Here is a 22,096-nt window from a genome sequence, read left to right on the forward strand (position 1 = left end):
TCCCCGGTGGAAGGCAGCACAACCAACAGGTGGCACACTGTTGCAGTCAGACTTTAAGATACACAGTACTCGATACCTGGGCATTCATGCTGGCTTGCAGCTGAATATGTGATTCTGAAAAGTTTTCTTCTGCTCTTAGATGCAAAATAACCACCCTGTGATGATCGAAGCCTTCAGGGGAAAAAAAAATGTGTTATTGCTATTAAAGGTTGTTTATTTGCAGACATATACCGTGGACATCTTTTCAGCTGGCTGTGTCTTTTATTATGTGGTATCTGAAGGCAGCCACCCCTTTGGCAAATCCCTACAGCGGCAAGCCAACATTCTGCTGGGTGCATACAGCCTGGAGTCTTTAAATGCAGGGAGGCATGGTAAGAAAAGCACGGTAAACATAAAGCACTACAGAGTTCAGTGAACTTCCCATGGGTGTTAAAATGCCAACAGAAATGACAGAACTATGACCCACAGTGATTCCCAACCTGGCAGTGGTGAAAGCTGTGCTCCTAACGTACTCCTGAAGTAAAGCTCCTAAAGTTCTTAAGAGTTCGTACCCCAAAGCATCTCCGGGATACACAATTTGGAACCCTGCAAGCTTGACTGTAGAGTTATTTATTTCATGGATTTAACAGGTGGGAAAGAGCTGAACTTTGATCTTCATAATCACACTGATTCAACACTGACTTTCTGTTGGTTGCCCAGCATATCTATGAGGGCGGTACTTGAGCTAGTGGGGCTAGTGTTCAGGATGGTGTTGGAGGAAGTAGAGAACATAATGATTTTCTAAAGTACAAAACATTAGATTTCCCTACAGCCTAAGAATTATCACCCTTTTCCTTGCAGAAGACATAGTTGCTCGTGATTTAATAGAGCAAATGATAAACATGGACCCTCAGAAACGTCCGTCTGCCAGCTGTGTGCTAAAACACCCATTCTTTTGGAGTTTAGAAAAACAGCTCCAGTTTTTTCAGGTTTGTGTTTACCTTCTCTATCCTTTCAGGTCTAAGGACTCCTGTAGACATTCTTCAAATCTTGCATGCAGTCTCTCCTAGCTTTGTGAGTGTTTGAGGTGATAGAATCCACAACCTTACTGTGAGGAATGAAGAATCAAAGTTGTAATACCTAGGTGGTATCTCTTAAGAAATTGGCTCAGTCTTACAGAAGATGTTTTATAGCAGGGCTAGAACCTTATAGAATAGGTGTGCTAGATCCTGCAGCTTAAACTGGAGTGAGGAAGGTCTCTGGCAGCTACCGTAGCAATGCAGAAGAACATGTTGCCAGGCAGGTTTTCAAGAACAGGGTAGCCCACTGCAGTGAATGCACACTTAATCCTGATTGGGGGGGGGGGGGAACTGGCTGAGGACCTGAGGTTCTTTCCAGCCTTATCTTCTACTCTGTGATAAAAAGGCTTTGGCAGATGGTGAAACAGCTCATCACTTCAGAACCTTCTGTATCCCAGTCCCAAGCATAATCCATTGTATTGCACTTCGTCATGGGAGTGAAGTAGAATAATAACTCCATTATCAGGCCAGGCTGTGACTGGCTAGAAGCAGCAATTTTACATTGTTGAGGAAAAGCTTGGAAATAAAACTAGAAATAACCTGAATGTCTCTTCCAGGACGTTAGTGACCGGATAGAGAAAGAATCTTTAGATGGTCCAATAGTCAAGCAATTAGAAAGAGGCGGAAGAGAGGTGGTGAAAATGGACTGGAGAGAGCACATCACTGTTCCTCTTCAGACAGGTAACGGACAGCATTTTATCAGAGTGGAAAGGAGTTACATGCTGTTGTTCCCAGTCTGCCGGGACAGGAAAGTAAGGATAACACTGTCTCAGTTTTGGCACATGACCTTTACTTGTCAGCAGAGTATTTCTTCGAATTAAAGTACGTGTTTATATATAGAAACACACCTATAAGGATATGTGACTGTAGGCACACATACCTTACTTTTGAGGCCAGCAACTAAAACTGCATCAAAACACAAAAAGAAATCTTTTCATTTCTTTTGCAGATCTTCGAAAATTCAGATCCTATAAAGGAGGCTCAGTACGGGATCTTCTGAGGGCAATGAGAAATAAGGTAAAGGACTTCTTTCCCAAAGCAGAAGTGGTTCTGCCTCGTTTTGCTGTTTGTTGCCAGTCTATGTCTATCTTACCTTGTTTTAGGTATTGAACTGCTTTACGATAGACTAATATGAGGTTACTTTGTCCATGAAAAAGACAGCTCTCTCTAAAAGAGGATCCTTGAACACATAGCCTCTGACTGAGCTTTTCGCTATTCTTTTTTCCTTTATAGAAGCACCATTACAGAGAACTGCCTCCCGAAGTGCAGGAGACCCTGGGCTCTATCCCAGATGATTTTGTATGTTATTTTACAGCTCGTTTCCCTCACCTGCTCCTACATACCTACAATGCTATGCACATCTGCTGCCAAGAAAGACTGTTTCAGCATTACTATAGTCAGGACTCTGCAGAGCTGAGCCTTGCAGGAGACACTGTTTGAGAGGAGAGGGATGGAGCTTTCTTCTCTGGGACCAACATTCCAAGCACAGGGCTGTGAAACAGGCCTACCTTTAGCAGGGAAAAGTGGGATCAAAGAGCTGAATTCTCTCTTTGAAGAAACCAAGCTTCCAAAAAGTGCCTTGTACCTCTGCCTGCGCTGGATCAGGAGAAGGTAGGAGCCCAAGGAGCGAGTGGTAACTTCAGAAAAGCAATGAACCTGGTGATGGAGTTATTCCAAAGCAGTTTTCAAGACAGTGAAAACGGAGAGCAAAAGCTGGGTATAGCTGTCACCCAATATCCCTGCACTGTACGTGATTCTGTAACTGATGTGTTTATTACAAAGAATCAAAATACAGTGATTGAAATAATATAATTACTTGGGACTGGGATCTGCAAAAGGAGCCTCTTAGTTGTAGCAAATCATCAGAACCTGCCATTGCACTACTGCCACGTTATGCATTAGGCACACCACAGTGATTGTAAAGAGAATCATTTACGATTATCCAAAAAACAGTAAAGAGAGTACAATTTCTGTTTAATCAGTACTACCCTGGAAAATCAGTCCCTCATACTTGAGCAGATACAATGAAGTTCTAAAAAATACTGACTTGAAAAATCAGTTAAGAGATTTACCTACTTTGAAAATAAGCCTCATTGTTTAAATATCAACCAGTATTCACAGAAGAGCTTGAACAGTCCTTGACTCAAATCACAGTATCAGAATAGATCTACACATGTAACTTCAGAAAAATACCCTGATGTCAGTTGTGAGCTGCTCGTGAGAGGCTAATCATTTATCTACTGCAAGTGTTCCTTACTTTCTTACAAAGAAGGGTTGCCAGTTGCAGAGCCAGAGGTAAGATGAGTCCTGGGGAACAAGGAGCTAAATAGGAGACAATGACAGATGTACAGAACAGTGAAATTATAGGCAGTGTTTTTAACGGGTGTGATTGATAAAGCTGTAAAGGAACCCCATTTTCTGTTTGTATGGGTTGCTAATTACATCCAAGTGAGCCTATGTTTTTAAAGATGCAGTATTTCTTTTCATTGGCCCTAAAGCTGTGACAAAGCATTAAGTGTGTGCAAAGGATGAAGAAATGCTGAATTCTAATCTGTGGGGTGTTCTTTTACAATATATTTATTTAACATATTTATATTTATTTAATTTTTACTACAAAATGGTATAAAATCCAAGTGGTACAAGTATAAAGCATGCCAAATCATTCTTAATCAGTTTTGTGTTTATATTTAATCATATTATAACAACTGGAAGAGGAAAGTCATACTGCATCTTTCAATGGAATTCATTAAAGGAGGAATTACGAAGTGGGAATTTGTATGACTGTGCCATTGTGTCTTAAACTAATAAATTATTGACAGTAACGTGTATGATTGGGTACGTACAGCTACTTTTCTGGAGCTACTTTATGGGAAGTTTTTTTCCTAGTTTTACAATGTATGAGAGCAATTTACCTAAGATGCCAGCTGTGCAAGTTATGTTTCTAAAGCTTGGAAAAAAAAAAAATGGTAGTTTTACCGAAGAAGATTCAAAGCCTATTTCATATTTTTGTACTTCTCATGTAAAGTTCTTTTATAAGTCTACTCAATAAAGACTTGTACTCAGATTTAAAAAAAAACCCACAGCTTTTAGTGATGACGTGTGCTTGGGGAAATAAGCTGAACTGCTGCCATGTGTGGACTAACACAGCTTTCAGAACCAGGGCTGGAGACAGTGAGCAGGGGAAGAGGGTAACGCACCTACAGCTGCGCTGGGCCTGCAGCAGCCACATCCTGCTGCCCCAGAGCAGCGGCCTGCTCAAAACTGCTGTCTTCCTGCTATTCAAAGATATGACTCTGATGCAGGAAACACACACGCACACACTTGTTTCAGGGTGGGGTGGTAAGCACTGAGCTGCCTTGAAGGCACAGGAGCCACATTTTATTATTCTGACTAATAGTCCCTAGACAACAGCCACCTACCGTCTTGGTGTCTGAGGCAGGTGAACAAATAAGATAAAATGGCTGGAATTATGGCATGCTGCAAAAATTCTTACTGCTGTGCAGTACAGGGATACTCATAAATAAAATTTTTTGTGTGAAACTAAGTTGATAAATGACCACATGGTTTACAGGAAAAAAGCCAGCCTGTAAGACAGCTTTGTCTGCTGGAGCGTGGAAGGCTGTGTGCCTCACATCGCAAGTATCAGCACAGCCATCCTCTGCCCCAGCATTACACAGTACTGATGAGCCACTGGTGTTTCGTGACTTTCTTACTTTGGTGAGCTGGCCTGGAGGCAGTAGGTAGCCGATATAGAGGGCAGTAAGTGGGGTGGGAGGGTGGATCTGCATAGTTTTAAATAAATAAGTAAATAACTAAATAAAACACACCCCCTGCCCAAGCAGCCTGACCCATACATACCCTGCTTTGGTGGGACACGGCCCGTGGCCTTGGCATGCAGCCACACAAGTTCTCCCCATGCCAGTGCAGGAGGCAGGGGATGTCAGCTGGATTGCAAAGGCAAGCACCACCCAGCAACAGCACTGCTGAGAAGGGGTGGAGACTTGGTGAGCCATCAAGAACGTGTGTCTAAAGCAGTTCCCCATTTTATTGCCGGGTAGCAGTAGGACTACTTAAGAGAGACGCACAGGAGCACTGCAGAAACACCCCCAGGGGTCAGAGTCCTGCCCGTGCTGCTGAGCCTGCGGGCTAGCAGAGTCTGGCACTGCAACAGGTTGGAGCACCTTCCCTCCCTCCCTCCCTTGGAAACACCTTCCTTGCAGGATCTGGCAGTACAGCAACTGGAGACAGTTCAGTTACCTGCAGGCTCTGCAAGGTAAGCCCTCCCTGCGCCATGGTGGTCCTGCATGGGGAGGCAGGGGGGTGGGAGGTTATTCTCCACCTGGCAGGTTACCTTACTGGTACTGGCGGGGGGGGGGGACGGGGACGGGACAGGGGACAGGACGGGGGGGACGGGGGGGGATGGGGGACGGGACGGACACGGGGACACGACACCTCTGCCCCCACACACCCACAGCTACATCCCTTCCCTGCCCACCCATGCAGCCGGTCGATAGTACCCAGGCCCCACTGGAGTGCACACAGGCTGCAGAGACCACAAAAACGCTGCCGCTCAACCACCCCCCCACCCCCCCCGACTGCTTTTAAAAACGGGGGAAGCACAGGGCTCTGCAGCCCCCGGATGCACTTCCCCAGCACTGCCCATGCTGGCGGGCCTCCACCCTAGTTTCTATTCCCCGTTAAGTTTCGTTTTCTCCTGAAACAGTGCCCGACGTCAGCTCTGTCACACACAGCAGGCTGTGGCAGAAAGATAAGCGTGGGCTGGTGGTTCACCACAAACCAAGTCACTGTATAAGCACAGCCCAGGGAGGTGGTGTGGTAGCCAAAGGCACTGAAAGGCCAGTACTTCAGGGACATTTTTAGCCCCATTTCTCAGGGGAGGCGGCACCAGGTGTCAGCAGGAATCAGTCTCCAACCATTTTCGCAACCAGCCAGTTTACACTTACTCCGGAGGGATCTGCTGACACCTACGGCACATCAGAGCAGTCCCGTAACAGGTTCCCCATAGAGCCACTCGCTTAAACCAAAGCTACTGGGCATGCTGGCACCTCAGTCAGCCCACAAGCTTTCTACAGGGCTGACCAGGTGCTTAAATGATAAATAATACACACTTGCTCCACATAGTTTTTTCTAGCGTCCCCTATTCTCCTAGACCCCCCAGTTCTCCCCAAAGCACCACCTTCTGTTGAACTCACCTCCTGCCAAGGTCCTGGGGAGTGAGTGCTCGTCACCTTCCCTCAGTTACAACCCTTGTACTTTCAGATATTGCAGGGAGCTTGCAGAGAGCCCCACAACTGCCTTTTATGCTGGCTGCGCTGGTGACTGCTCCTTTTACACTTGAATTCAGAGGCTGTGTCGCTGTTGTACCACCATGAGCTGCAGGGATGGAGCTGGCCGGGCTGCAGACACCTGCTGAACCAGCACAGAGTTGAGCTTTCACATTACGGTAAGAGAAACATCACCACCACCACGCACCTTTCGCTGTGACCCTTGTTGACTAGTCTGTAGCTCATGGATGGTTACTGTCGACTATGTGAATCTATCATACCTTTCTGGTGTTATGCTGAGCAGGCTTATTTAATGTTTCCTCCTGCAGTACAGAACCAACTATCCCTGCTGCAGTCCATCTCTGTACCCCTGTAAATGGAGCCTAGGCAAGGCAGAGGATATCACGTATCAGGCCAGGACACCCCATTAAAAAGAAAATCTTCTGTTGGGTTGGGCAGTGAGTTGAACTGCTTCATGGAAAATCCAGTGAGCACCAGAACAGACGTGGAAAAAAAGAGAGGGAGAGGGGGACAGAGTACCTGGAAAAAAAAAAAAAGGGAGCAGGAGGGAGCAAGAGGCAGGGAAAGGGAGAGTGAGCGAGAAAGAGATGGTGATAAAAAGCAAGAGATACTATGCAACCTAGGCGATAGAGTAGTACTGGGCCTCCTCCTTTCCAATATCTAACAGGAGTAGATATTCTTCATGCTTCTCCAGCAAAACCCAATATCTCCTTCGCACCCATGTGTGTGTCAGAAGCAAGAATAGCTGCCTTCACACAGTACAGGCGTACAGAAGCAGTGTAGCTGGCAAGGCTGGGCTTTTAGAGGTACAGAAACTACCTTGGACCAAAAAGGTGGGGAGGAGGTTGGGAAAACAGAACAAGTCAGTCAACTCTAACTAACACAGGAACGTTAACTGTAAATCTGAAAACAGTTTTTTTTTTCACCCTCTAGGGTTTTGTTCATTAACAGCAGGATTTCCCTTATCAAAGGCAATGGGTAAGTGTGGCTTTCAGAAAATTGTACTTTATATGTAGCAATTTGCTTTTTAATATCTGCATTTTAAGGGTTCATCTTTAGTGGGGAAGTAATCGGTACTCTTAACATCATCTTGTGGTTTGTATTGATGCTATCTTCGTTTAGCAGAAAACAGACTCAAGTGGGTAAATGGTCTACCCAAACCTCTCTAGCTTAGAGAATTCAGCCCCTGTCAGTTCCAATAACCTTAACACATCATTCCCTTCAAAAAACATTTTGGGTTGTTTCCATGACTGCCTTTGAGGATTGTTTCCAAACTTCCTTCATAGTTTCCTGCTTCACTGATTTATTAGTCTTGTACCATTGCTTATGACTGCTTTTGATTAAGGTTAAGGATGCTTTTAGTCATCAGAACTGACATATTTGAGAAGTTAAGACAGTCTCTCACTGTGACTGGTAGAAAGAAAACAATCTAGCATTCTATGTGGCCAGTTTTGCAAGGATTATGCTGCCTTGTCAAGCACGTTGACATGTTTTTAGTTTGTATTACTAATACATAATTTTAACTTCTAGATTACAGAACATTACCTGTGAATAAATGGGATGAGAACCATGTCCAATGTTGGCTAGAATCTACTGGAATCAAGAAAGAGTATGTAGAAAAACTATACGCAGAAGAAGTGACAGGTCCAGTGCTAGTGGAACTGGATGACACTTTCCTCAAAGGCATAGGTATGAAGGGAGGCCAAATCCACATGCTAATCCGCAAGAGAAACGAACTTCTAAGGCTACAACAAAATGCACAGCAAGCCAACCATTCCAGCAGCAAAACATCTGACAGAACTGATACACAAACAGATCCAGTAAGACCCAGAAAGGCCCCCGCTCAAAAAACTTCACGTGAAGACAGCTGTGGTTCAGTAGATAGAACTAGCAGAGATAACACAGAACAGAAGCCTTCTACTTCTGGCAAGAGGCAAAGGGGAAGTAACAACTCCCAACTTAAAAGTACTGATGATGTTTTAGAGCTCAGCAACTGTCGGCCATTTAGAAGTCAGAATACTGATTTCAAATATGTGAAAAACAGAGTTCTTGCTCCAGAATCAGGAATCAATGGTTTAATCACTCCTTGCCACGAATACAAATCTTTAGCCACTGCTGCAGAACTGAACAAAAATCAATTGCAATCAAAATTTGCCTGTGAAGTGATACGATTTGCTTCAGCCTGCATGAACATTCGAACAAATGGAACCATACATTTTGGTATCATGGACAGCGTTGAGGATAGCGGTTGGAAACACGGCCAGATCATTGGCATAAAGGTCAAACAGCGAGAACACTACATTGATGCATTAGATTATATAGAAAAATGTTTTTGCGAAAATGTACAAGAAATTGCAAGGAAATGTATTCACCCACCTGTTTTTGTTGAAGTGATTTCAAAAGACTCTCAGGAACAAAGGTTTGTGGTGGAGGTTGACATTGAACCAACATCCAATTTAGTAAAGAACAGATTTTTTGAAGTGTATTTGCCAAAATACAATGAAGGCAGCCAGAAGGTGACCCTGACAAAAGATCGAGTTCTCTATCAGAGACTAGGAGCAAAGTCTGAACCTGTACAGCACAATGATCTAGCTACTTTTATTCAGGGTTTACAAGACAGGGATGCTCAAAGAGAAAAAGCTGAGCTCTCCAGCACAGAAGTACATGCAGAAATACCTCAAAATTTAGGAAGAAAGTTATCAATTCTACTAAATGATGGCAAAAGCCATATGGATGATTCCCTACGGTACATCCTCGTCACAAACAAATGTGAAAAGGATAATCTCAGCTATATCAACTTTTTAATGCACTTGAACATCTTCTGCGTCTTTGACTTCGATGAAGATTCTAATGTGTCAGGGCTGTATAGCAAGTACAAAGAACACCATGCAACAAGGTCTTATTTTTTACAGGATTTTTCCAACGAAAGTAAGACTGGCAACCCTCCCTCTCAGAAACATTTGTGCCTGTTTGATCAGACCAGCTGGATATTCTGCAATGGGCGCAGTGACTTCCTCGGGGATGAAAAACCTTGTGATGAAAATACATGGATTAGAACGAAAAAAAAATACCTTAAGAAAGCAATTACTCGTATCTGTGATGAAATCCTGCCGAAGCGGTCTTTCATTGTGCTTTTCCTCTTGCTATCACCAGTGCAGAAACCACTTGTGGACACTTTTCAGGAATTCTATACAGAGATGAACGGCACGGAGTACATCGTTTGCATTGCAGAGTCCAGAGAAAATTATGGGAAGTGGGCTAATCTAGCTCAGGCATCCTGCAGCATTGAGACACTAGAACAATGCAGTATTGTGGGTATGAAACTAAGTCACATAGATGCCACCATTCAAACAATGCTGCCTTCTACAGCACAACCCAGACATCTGCCAGTTTCCACTAGAGGGCTATGTACACTTCCCTTGCTGGAAGAAGAGAAACTGTTTTCCCTAGAAATCCTTTGTGTTGACCAATGCGATGATATCAAATTAGATCTTTTGACTGAAAAAGAAATACAAGAAATAGAACAAAATTTTTACCGAGGGAGAAAAATAATCTGGGAAAACTTCTGGCTCGCTGATAAAAGACGCTGTGGGGAAATCATTGAACGCGAAGCATGTAAGGATGCTAGCAAACTCCTAGATGACATTTTACGAGGAAGCAAACTCAACTATTCTGTGGCTAAACTAAAGATATTTCACCACCCTGGAAGTGGTGGAAGCACAATAGCACGGCAAGTTCTATGGAAAAGAAGAAAGGACTTAAGATGTGCTGTTATCAAAGCCTCATATTCACCTGCAACTGTTTGTGAGCATGCACTTGCATTTAGAGATTATGAAGAAAAAGAAATCGGTCATTGTCTTCCTGTGCTCCTCCTGATTGAGGATTATGATGAAGATTACTTAGAAGAACTAAGGAATGAGTTAATGGATGCTGTAGCAACCAGGAAAATTAATTCCCCCAGACCTTATTTCATCCTCATATGCTGCAGACGATCCAATGACCCGGAAAGGCTTTGCAAGGCTTCTCCACTGGACACAGTTGCTGTCACTCACAAGCTGACGGACTCAGAGAAAAGTCTGTTCAGAACTAAACTTGAAAAACTGAAGCAGAAAGATGTCAAGCCAGAATTCATACTTACATTTGTCCTGATGTGTGAGGAGTTCAATGAAACATATGTGAGAGACTTTGTAGGGCACATATTGCAAGACATAGACCGTTCTTCTCCTGATACATGCTTGATGCGTTATGTGGCTTTGCTTAATTTTTATGTACCCAATTCATATGTTTCATTGTCACACTGTGAGGCTTTTCTAGGACTGGGGGCATACACAGAAAGGAAATCAAGAGCATATGATTTCAAAAGTCACTTGAGTGAACAAACAAGAATGATTTTTATTGAGCTAAGGGAAAGTACCACTTATATTTCATCTGTTCGGATAATACACTGTCTGGTTGCAAAAGAAATTCTGCATCAGCTTTCAGGGAATGAACCTCAAAGTCAACTTGCAATGACTCTTCTTCAGGAAAAGACACTCTTTCAAAACAGATTTGGACGAGAGGAATTCATAAAGTTCATCAGAGATCTGTTTATTCGACGTGATAAAAGAAGCAGGGGTGACAATACTGACACTCTTTTCTCCCCATTCATTGAACATGTCTGTGAAGCTGAAGACTGTGAAAAAGCTATAGCTGTTTTAGAAGCTGCATATGAACTCCTCGGAAGAGATCCTTTTTTTGCACAGCAGCTTGCCAGACTACATTACAACAATGAAAAATTTAAAGATGCGGAACATTGGGCAGGAGTTGCAAAATCTGATTTGCCAAATGATTCTTATATTTTAGATACAGAAGGTCAAGTCTACAGGAAATGGTTCAGTTTCACTGTGGATAAAATGACCCAGGAGGACACTCCTGAAAGCATCATTCAGAAGATAGAGATTGCTCTTAAAGCTATGAAATGCTTCAGGGCTGCACAACAGGCTGCAAAAGCAGAACGCGACAGTATGAACAACGCTGGCTATTTTGGAGAAGTAGAAGTAGGATGTCGTCTTCTTAAATTTTTGTCCACAGTCCACGTATTTCGCAGAAGTCCCGAGGGGGAATATTCTGAGCTTGTGAAATACCTGATCACAGATTACATTCCTAAAGACATTGAGAAAACATGGGGAAGGCTTCACTCCTGCTTAAAAGGCTTACGCCAGAACCTGTACAATGCTCTGGAATGGATTTCGGAAGACCTAAGTTATTTCCAAACAGATAAAAACCACGAGAAGGAAGACGAAGATGAAAAAGATGAAAAGGAAGAACAAATTTATAATCCCAGAAAATGGCTAAAAAGACAGTCTGAGGTATATGCTAAGTTCTTCATCTCAGCATCATTTATTGAGGACAGCAACGGTAGCCCTGAGAGCCAGCTGATTAGACGCATGAATATTTATAAGAGTGGTGGAGGTAGCGTCACTAATATCCTGTCATTCTTAACAGATAAGAAAGAGAACAGGTCAGCCGAAAAGCTAGAAAAGATCCTTAGTTTCTATACAGAAAACCCACTACGGGACAGGCTGGAGGACAACGATCTGATCAATTATATTTTGTGCCACATCACATTAGCATGCTTAGCACCAGGATCAGCCAAACTTCTTCCAGCACAAACTCTTCGTGACCTCAGTGTAAGATTCTTTAAAGGAAAAAGACCATTTCCAGCAAGTGCCCATTTTTTGCTCACCTTGCTGTACTGGCCAGATGAGGCATTAGACAAAGAGCCTAATCCAGATAAAGACGAAATTCTAAACTCAGCCCTTCAAACCCTGAAACGTTTATATGACATCAAGATGAAAGATGTTCCTACCAGAAAAAAAAGAATCTACACCCACTTTTTTCTGGGAAAGGGTTATGGCTTAGGTAAGATTGTGCACAAAACTAAAATTGATAAATTAATTACTGGGTCCTTACATGAAAGGAGAATGAAGTGGCTACATGGAACTGTATGGAACATTGCCAGGATTCATGACATTCTCAAAAGAGTTTCTGGCTGGACCAAGGACAGAAATTTATTTATACGTGGTCACGTGAAGGAGTTCCCCATCTTGCCACTCCATCATGATTCAGTGCCCCCTGGAAATGAAAATGTGACCTTTTATTTAGGCTTTTCATTTAACGGTCTTGTTGCTTTCAATATTGAGGTTGAAAATAACCCAACTGTCAGCAGAACACAAAGTATTTAGTACATTAACAGCACCTACTGGGCTGTTAGAAGATACAGCACTGAAAGTGTCCATTGTCACATTTAAAACAAAAAGTGGACTGCACTGGCTGAACATCAGGTAGCAAGATAACCACATTTAACTACTACAATAATGACCAAGTATCTAAAAGAATTTGAAATCTACTAGTAAAATATACCTTGAAACAGAAGCCTTTGATAGTTTTGGAGTCACCAAAAGCAAGATTTCAAACTTAAGACAGCAATAATTGCAGTATTTGCTTGGGGACTGGGGGGGGAGACAAGACTCACTATTTCTCCTCCCCCCCAATAGTTGGAGAACTGAGCTCTGAAATAAACAGGTATAGTGGGGATCCCCTTCTTCCCAGCTCACAGATTAGGATTTCAAGTTAATTTCTGGTGGTCCCGATCAGTAACAGAACTTGTCCATTGTAACCATGTTTTTTCTTCTTCCTGAATCAGCAACAAAAAGTGAACTTACAGCATGTATACTACACTGGCTTTAACATACTTTGCTCACTAACATGTACCATGTATGAAATACATCTACCCATCAACTGCAAGCCAATATCCAGTATAGAAGCACAGAGGGAAAGTAAGCAATTTTTAAGCTGACTTTGTGAACATCAGGATTGATTAAAAAAACAGGTCTCAAATTTTACATCACACCTACATTGCTTCTCCATGTAAATATTACAAACCATACTAGATATATCTGTATCTGGGGAGGGGTGCAGAGACGTGAGCAGTTAGACATTGATCACATACTCAAATTTGGCTATTGCATATATCCATGCTTGAAAACATTGTCTAGCCTGATTTACCAATTTGAAAAATGCAAAGGAGTTTGTTGTCAGCACTGTGTCTGCAACCATCGTGTCACATTAAGCTTCTAATAATAAAGCTGCCTGTTATTCTTGGAGTTTCACATTGTTTGATACCAATATTGTCACTAAAATTTCCAGAAAACCTGTCATATAGCTTAAGTTTTAATCTAATAAACAACCTTTAGGAAGAATTACCATTTCTATATGAGCTTAATTACCCTACCTGAAGATGTAGTTCTAACAGTAGCAAGGTCTGATTTGCTTTTCCAACTCTGGCCAAGACCTGGGCACAGCCAAAAACTGTAAAAGGAATTGCAAGCCACTGTGAATTCAGAACAAACAGGATGAAACCAAAGATTATTCTATCTTTTCCGAGCCTTCACCTTCTGGCCTCAGGAAGCAGCAACAAAGCTTGTGACTGCTGGCCAGGCAATACTTGTCCCCTTCCCTTGCCTTCAACCTGGGACACAACAGCAAAGTAGACTCTTGGAGGGCTGCACTTTTTGCTTGGGAAATCCAGGCTGGCAGATTTCACCAGGGTTAAGCAAACACTTAAGGGTTAAGCTTAATCTTAAGGAGTTAAGCACATCAAAGGCAGCTTTCCCAAAGATGAGCTAGGAAGGTGCACTGGAGGAGCAAACCACGACAGCATCTGAACTGCCAGGAGCAAGAGAGCTGGAGTACTAGAGAAAGCCCCCTCTGTCCCCCACCCTTGATGCAGGACGCTGGGGGGGCGGTGTGGGTGTATGTTTGAAAAGTTAATTGGGCAAAGGCAGCTTTCTTCAGTCTAGCATGGGGCATAAGGATGGCTTCAACTCGGAGCAAAAAGATACGCAAACTTATTGAAAAGCATGGGAGCTAAAAGACAGCTTAACAGTTTAACTGCTTAATAGTTTATACAACCTGCTCAAACGTTGTGGCAAAAGCATAGCTTTTGTTTTCAAAAAGAAACTCTTACCATGATGAAAAATTGAAGCCAGACAACTTGGCCAAGAGGGTCCGTCTTGTCACTCATTTCCTTCCTGCCTGCAGACACCTGACTTGATACTGTAGCTAGCTATCCTTTGCCCTGTAGCCTACACCACTGCAGACTCGGAGTCTTCCTTTGAGGCCCAAGTAGAGGTCTTGCTTTTCAAAGACACCCATTTCTACCTCTTAGAAACTAAAGGCTTAGATCCAAACTCTTGCCTCATCAGGGTACTACAAACGCAATCCTCCCCCTGCGCCCTGCAGAAAAAACAAGATTTAGAGAAAAAGCATAAACCTACAGACTAGCACTCAGGGTCCTGCGTTGCAAAACAAGCTCCTGAGGCTCAGAAGGCAGAAAGTACAGACCCATCCTTCTTACTCTACCCCAAGAGTCTGACTGATAAATGAAACTTGGGAGTGCTTTAACTGGCCAGGCAACATACAAAATGCCTTGCTCTAGCCAGCCTTTAGGACAAAAGAGTTCCTCTGTTTTTCAAATGCCCCCTCAGATTCCCCTTGAGCTGAAAGAGCAGGAGGACATAAACTCCAGCAAAGAGCTCATGCAAAGTAGTAACCTTCCCTAAAGGGTCTTCTACTTAATGTTAAGCTCCCCCTCGTTACACATATCCAACTCAAAATGCCATGAATTGTTCCAGGTAGTGTAGCATTAAAATAATGGATTTATCTTCCTTTTACCACCTCTTAGAAATTAGTCCATGAGTAAACAGTGGTAGCTAAATGAGACCAACCGGCCTACCAGAGGTTGGTATATATCCATTATATATATATTATATATATCCATTACATATCCATTCTCATCCTGTAGACAGGAGTTGCAAGGACACACAACTTCAAAGCTACCTCCTCTCTCTAGCATTTTGCTCTAAAAGGGTTTAGAACAGACCACTTCACAGCATGTCCTCTCTACCAGGTTTTATGAAAATGCTATTACTTTTCCTCCGTATTCCCCCTGACTGTTCCAACTTAAACAGTCAAACTTTTTGTATAGTCAGTTCAGCAGAAGGACAGCAGATCAGCAGCAAAAGGAAGCTACAGGTTAAGAAGTCAGGATTCATTTGCTTGTCTCCAGGTACAAAACACTTTAAGATAAAGCTCACATGAATGAGTTTTTGCAGTTTATACACAGAGAGCTAGTACAAAGTTATTCAAACCGTAACATGAGCGAAGGTGGATTTTATACTTACACACTTTGGAACAGCTAACATTCGTTGCAATAATAATTTAAATAAGTCCTCAAGAGGAGAAAAAAACCACACGGAAACAGTGGTTCACTTGTGTTTAATCAGAGACTGTTACAAAGTGGTATACACACATTACAGACACGTATATGTGCAATGATCCATTCCTGAAGCATACAGTTCATAGAAGGTTGCCAATGGATGCAAATGATGTTAGCTCTGTATTTTCTTTGAATCTTCTTTGTAAACTGCTATAAAATTAAGCTAGTTACTATTATTTGCATGCATTAAAGTGATGCACGTACTTACCAGTCTCTCACTTTCTCGAATTAAATTCAACGTCAATATTTTGCCACCTGTCTTTTGAAAAAAATCAATGATCCCATCCCTTTCATACAACTTACGCAAAAGCAGTATTACAGAAAAAACCTTTGTGGCACACTAACTTCTGTGGCTGTACAGCTACTGAGAGGGGACATAATTCAATCATGTGCTTTAAGGTACTTTAAGAAGGTAGTAAAAACAGTTTGGAGTCTGGGTTTGCTGCACAGTGACCAGAATCTCTGAAGGGGTGATTCGGAGTCATTAAGCGGAAGTCTAAAGGAAATAGTGTGAACTAACCCACTGTTCCATACATATCGTATCAGAACTGGGAAGGAAGACTTCTGAACCACGTAAGACTGGACAGCTGCTGTAACGGTGTACCAGAAGTTGAGCTACAACTTAAGACTGCTCACCTGGTTACAAAAGCTCAGATTCCTAGTATCGTTTTGGTCCCGTCTCAAAAGAAAATAAACTTAATTCTACCAAAAAGTACTGTAATTAACTGCCATAAAAAGTTTCACAAAGAGATGACATTCTACCAGAGTTCATATTAGAATCTACCCTGGACAAATACATTTTTTGTTGATAAGACACTAGAGAACACCACTACCCTTTAGTTATCCCCACTGATTGCCAAGCTGCTGTATAAGTAGTGCAGGTCAGCATCCAACCACTGTCAAAACTGAGACTTCACAAAGTAATTCAGCAGCCAAAAGCAAACAGTTACTCATTCCGACTTATTACTGAGCATTGCATTAAGTATCAACTAGGGTCAACCACAGAAGTTAAAAGAAAGATGCATACATTCTGTTAACAGGATAATGGCCTCACAGCAAGGTATCCCTATTATTCATGCACATCTGCCATTAAGATTTAGGAAATACAGGAAAAGATAAGTTATAAATTTTATTATACAACTTTCCTTTTTTTTTTTCTTCTAGGGAGAAACACCTATGCAACATTATTCAAAAATTTGCATGTAGCTAGTTTTGCAGACAAAGCAACTTAGTGTGAATGAGAACTGATGCAGAGAAGATGCCAGGAGATGGGCTTCAAGTGTAACTATTCTAAAACCTGGAAAGATACAAACTCCTTGAAACTTTTTATGTTAGTATGATGAATTCTGCAGTGTCGCATAAGATTTCAAAATTCTAAAATAAGCAATACTGCTGGAAGTCTCAAGTCACTCATGAAACTGCTCTAGACCATTCAGATGAGCTGGCAAAACTAAAGGGTCTGTTCAGCTACCACACTAGTATGATCTTCCCAATACCTAGTTTCTATGTAATTACCCACCAATGATGTCAAAAGCCCCTCAAATTCACTGTATGATAACATGCTCTTGAGAAGTGAATTAAAGCACAGAGTTTTACAGCTCATCCAGCCGTGAAACTATGCTATGTGCTACAGCACAGAAAGTTTCATCTCCCATGCTGATATGTAGAGATGACACAAAGACACAAAGCTTAAATAAAAATAAATGTATGCAGCTATTCTGGAGAAGGTTGCATCTTTTATCCAATCACAAAGAATCTCTCCTATTTTCTTTTAAGGTGTAAAACATTCTATAAAACAAAAATAAAATGCCAAAATTTCCAGGAATATGGAATAGGGCAGAAGAAAAAAGAATAGAGGCAGAGCAGTAATTCTGGAGTAAGATAAAACAGCTGGGCAAAACCACATTTGTAGGTAGCCTCTGAAGTGCTGAAATGGGCTAACAAAAAAAAGCAGAGAAGAACAAGCTCCTGGCTTACAGGCCTAACAAAGTAAAAATCTGTTGGTAGGAGACAGTAATTAGCAATAGCTAAAGAATATTGAAAGAAAGATTACATTACTGCTACGGATTCTTACAAACAGAAATGCTTATTCCCCAACACAACAAATATAATATCCTATAATTGGCTCGCTGATAAAACAGCCTCTTTTATAATAGGCATGTTACTGATGAAGTGACTTCAACTTTAGGTCTTCACACTCTTCAGTAACACCAATGGCTATTTGTTAAGCTTCCGTATTAAATTTTCCTTAAAAGTGCTTGCAGATATTACCTACCCACAAGTGTAGTTAAAACCATTACAGATCTTCAAAAAAAAAAAAAAAACCAAAACCCTAGACGTTCACTCACTACTGAAAACAGTAGTAGATAACATACATTCACATTTCAGAGACCAAAATTCCCCTCATGTATTTAAGTGGTATCATTTGAACAAATTATTTCAAATAGGAACATCAGGTACTTACAGATTAAACTAACCTGTACTGGCAGTGCTGTGGAATTTTTCTTCTCTACCAGTAAGTAGCAAATGCTGAAATTCTGCTGCTAGTTAACAGAAACACAAATTGTATTAAACCAAGGAGTTTAACCCATAATTTAGTTTTTCATTAAAAAAGCTGCCAAACTTCAATTACTGCAATTTGTTGCTTAAGAAAAGCATATGAAGTAAAGGCAACTATAAAACTACTTTCAATTTGCCCTTACTTTTCTGATATTTTTCATACATAAGCCAGAAGTTTAACAAGGTAATCCTGTTGCCTACCACAAACATAAAGGAAATCACAATACTTACATTGCCAGGTTCCTTCATTTAAACAGTCTCATAAAGTGTGTTTTCTTATTCTAGACTTTACAAATGAAAGAGCAAAATGTATTTTCTTCCACTAAAATTTACAGGAAAGAAGCTAAAGAATTCAGTGCAAGTAACATATATGCAAGTAACTCAACGAAAAAAAGAGAAAGAAAAAAGCTCTGCATGACATCTTTATCTCAAAGCATTACATAATTTCCTAAGTTGGGAGACAGTGAAATTAGCTTCCTTTGGTTGTATGGCATTAATTTCTGCTAATTCAAAATTGCTGTTAGCAAAAACCATTTATACATATTGGCTACTAAGGGCAGCAGAAGTTGAAATTCTACACACCCCCCCACCCTTTCTGAATAGCACCTGGGAACATAGTTAAGATTTAAACAAAATTTAAGAAATAAAATTTGAGATGTCAGAAGCTTGAATCTGGTACAAGACAGTTAGCTAACAGAGAAATACGCTTTAACTGCTAACAAGAGAATTTTTAAGGATGCTGTCAAGCTCTCAAAGCTGTATGTTTGTTTGGTTTTAGTTATGATGACACTGGCATTAAAATTCTACTATTTTCTCAAAACTTTTTAACTTCTTTAAATCCCCGAGAAAGAAAAACCTTAAGATAAGTTCAAGACAATATTTATGGAGAAGTTAAATTCATCGTCATTGAAACAGCAGTGTTGCTGATTGTTCCTACTGCAAGAAAGCCCGTAAGAATAAAACAAGGTATTGTAAACTTGCTCAGAAGGTACAAGCGCCTCACTATTCACAATAGCGATCAGGTGTAGAAATACCAACCCTCACAGACAGTTCGTACCATGGACAGTCAATACTGACTCATCAGGATGCTAAGAACAAACGACTGAGGGTAACATCCTCGATCCTGTGGTTCAAGACAGGATATGGCTGTCTGCAAAAGCAGCAAGCTAAAGTGCCTGGCTCCCTCAAAGACATTCACAAGACAAAAGTAAAAATGCATTCACTATACAACAGAATCTACAAATAGTCTACTCAAACTGTATTTTCTTCTAGTAGAGCCTTAATGAGAATCTGCACCCTGACAATCAAAAGACTGCATAAAGCTCCTGTTTACAGTGTGTAAGAAAACTCTCTCAAAGTTTTTTTTCACAACTTCAAAAAGAATGTTATATACGTTATACTTCAGAATCACTTCAATTCTATCTTGATCCCTTCAACAGCCGCCTCAAAACTTTTCTTACTCAAAACTAGTATCTACCTAACCCCAACTATTACAGGAAAATATGGTAGTCACTGATAGCTGCATTTTTATAGAACGCAGGCACTATCATTATTTCACTGGTCTGATTATTTTGATTGCAAGTATACACACTTTTTAAAAAACTCTTTTAAAAATTCTTCTGGAGGTAGCCTATCCCTCAGAGCATTTAAGGGCTACAATCTTTATTAGGAAAGGCACAGAACACATTATGAACTCATCACACAATTCTAAGCAAGCCAAAACTTCATGCGTGATACGTACTTCGTTTGCCATATCTTCCATTCACTTCTCGTTAAAAAGAAGAGTGCACAATTCACCCAATTTAGCAGAATATCAGTAATTCTTGCCCTTCAAAAGTCATGCACCTCTACTTAAGCTTAAAAAAACCCAAACTCCTCAAGACCTACTTCCATTAATATCTACAAAAGTCAAGTCACTAAAATACTATCATCATTAGAAAAGAAATTCCACAAACAGTGAGATGTACAACTTTGTGATACACAGACTGCTGGAATACTGACAGCTGCAATACTGGAGTGTCAGTAAAAACATAGTACTGTCCCTCAAAGAGATCTCGTTTACAGTGTAATTTTTTTTTTTTTTTTAACTATCCCCCTTAGATCCACACAAGGAGTCAGGGAGGAAAATGTCACTAACAGAACTTCACAAAAAGAGCAAAATGTGAACCATTTGCACTAGATGAGAATTTTACAAGTTGTTTTAAAGAGATGACAGGTCAGCTGGTCTAATAGCTGAGGAGATGCTCCCAGCAAAAAGCACAGAGCCATTATGCCATCCTTGTGACTAGAAAGACAGCAGCACTTGCACATGTATCTTTAAGGACAAAACACAAAGCAAGAGAAAAATGCACATCATTACTTGCTGTAAATTTAAGGACAAACATTAGTCAGTAGTAACAGATCAGAGTAACACGAATGTAATCTGCTAAAGCTACCAACTCTCCAAGAGGGAACAAAAAAGACCTGTCCTGTCCAGTCCTTTAGAGACTTACAGAAAGGACAGGAATGTAAAGGATGGAAGGATGTGTGAACTACCCACCAGAAATTACAAGCAGTATTTGCAGTGTAGCAGGAAAACCCGAGTCAAAACCCCCTTTAATTCATAGTAACACCCCATGGAATTGTCTTAATGTCAAATGCATCTTTCAGAAGTAGACCGTGTGAAATTAATCTTCTTGGAATTGTCTAAAAGCATCTTCAAGGAAAAAAACACCTATAGCAATGTGGTGCTGAAAAAATGCTATGTTTTGCTCACGAAAGATGCCAAAACAGAAAGAAATTGTTCATTTGCTCCAAAGTATTAGTATATAGAGCTTAAACAATGACACAGTGAAAACATGAACTGCATTTTGGAGACATTTTTTCCATGAACATGTCAAATCTAGTTAACTTCAACAAAAACAGATCAAAGCAATTTCTCTGAATTTGAAAACTTTTAGCTCTCACTAGGGTATCAATTTATAAGATAAAACCCAAGTGTGGATCTAAGCAGGGTACTCCACCGGACACAAGACAGCATACGTATCTGAATTTTAGCTTTGTGTGCTTGATGACAAGTTGACTATGAGTAGCTGGACAAAAACTACTTAGTGCTGCATCGGTCTTAAATGGAAACTGATAACAAACTTCAGTATCAGGCACTTGAAATTTGCCTATTTTTCCTTTCAAGTCTCTAAGAGATTCAGATACTTAAAGTAAGAAGTACAAGCCATACTGCATATTATTTTTGGTTAAACGGTTTCCTTAGACATTATAGGGAAATAAGAACTAAGCCAAATGCTCCTATAGACTAAATGTGTGAAATAAATACTAGTTGCAGTAGTATATCTTGAAGTGTTGTTCTCATCTTCACTGTTATCGAGGGTAGCACCACAATGACAATTAGAAGAGCAACACCATGCTCAATAATAACTTTGAAACAGCTAACAGAGAACATGTCAATTTTCCAGTCAGACTAGACTATTTGGGGGGACCTTCTACAGGAAAAATGCAAAGGGCAGAGTACAAACAAAGAAGAGTACAACAGGAATGTGAAATCCACTCTTGTAACTAAGTTAAGAATTACAACTCCATCCTTTAATTAAAATTACTGGAAATCACACTGGGGGTCATTATTTAGCAAAATCTTGAAGAAATGAAACAGTCTATGCTCATCAAAAAACACCACAAATTTTAAAAAGATCTCAAAAATTTAAAAAAGTCATAAAACCTGACTCCAACATTTGTTAATTTTCTATTTCACTGCTGATAAACTGCAAGACCTCCTTGGACAAAACCTGTTCTTCTGAAGCTGAAGGTGTCTTTAAGCAACCTCATGCATTCAAAGCCAATATATCTGCAACAGAGTGAGCAGC

The 22,096-nt window shown here is 40.9% G+C and overlaps 2 protein-coding genes and 1 long non-coding RNA gene across 5 annotated transcripts in view; 2 read left to right on the plus strand and 1 right to left on the minus strand.

The window, feature by feature from the left end:
- Nucleotides 1–4,262, plus strand: part of ERN1 (endoplasmic reticulum to nucleus signaling 1) — a 31,042-nt gene extending 26,780 nt beyond the window's left edge. The window contains exons 18-22 of one of the 2 annotated variants that reach the window (XM_050908564.1): nucleotides 224–371; nucleotides 841–968; nucleotides 1,616–1,739; nucleotides 2,008–2,075; nucleotides 2,292–4,262. In XM_050908564.1, coding sequence (XP_050764521.1) covers nucleotides 224–371; nucleotides 841–968; nucleotides 1,616–1,739; nucleotides 2,008–2,075; nucleotides 2,292–2,498 — 675 coding nt within the window. In that variant the 3' untranslated portion in view covers nucleotides 2,499–4,262. The remainder of the gene's footprint in view (nucleotides 1–223; nucleotides 372–840; nucleotides 969–1,615; nucleotides 1,740–2,007; nucleotides 2,076–2,291) is intronic. The other variant, XM_050908565.1, reaches the window with a different exon arrangement.
- Nucleotides 110–20,259, minus strand: LOC127024122 (uncharacterized). Of its 2 annotated transcripts, none has more exons than XR_007767524.1 (5): nucleotides 18,161–20,259; nucleotides 13,638–13,714; nucleotides 6,272–6,485; nucleotides 981–1,087; nucleotides 110–171 (listed from the first exon to the last, which is right to left on the minus strand). It is a non-coding gene; the product is annotated as an uncharacterized LOC127024122 (long non-coding RNA). The 2 variants fall into 2 exon arrangements; XR_007767523.1 differs by lacking the exon at nucleotides 18,161–20,259 and adding an exon at nucleotides 14,373–14,594.
- On the plus strand, nucleotides 6,484–12,870 carry LOC127024120 (sterile alpha motif domain-containing protein 9-like). The gene is made up of 3 exons (XM_050908563.1): nucleotides 6,484–6,522; nucleotides 7,298–7,342; nucleotides 7,895–12,870. Exons 2-3 carry the CDS (start codon nucleotides 7,339–7,341, stop codon nucleotides 12,586–12,588), a joined length of 4,698 nt encoding a protein of 1,565 aa, XP_050764520.1. The 5' UTR covers nucleotides 6,484–6,522; nucleotides 7,298–7,338; the 3' UTR covers nucleotides 12,589–12,870.
- Nucleotides 20,260–22,096: the final 1,837 nt, after the last annotated feature.

The sequence above is a fragment of the Gymnogyps californianus genome, chromosome 19 (genome assembly GCF_018139145.2).
Source record: "Gymnogyps californianus isolate 813 chromosome 19, ASM1813914v2, whole genome shotgun sequence".
Lineage (NCBI taxonomy): Eukaryota > Metazoa > Chordata > Aves > Accipitriformes > Cathartidae > Gymnogyps > Gymnogyps californianus.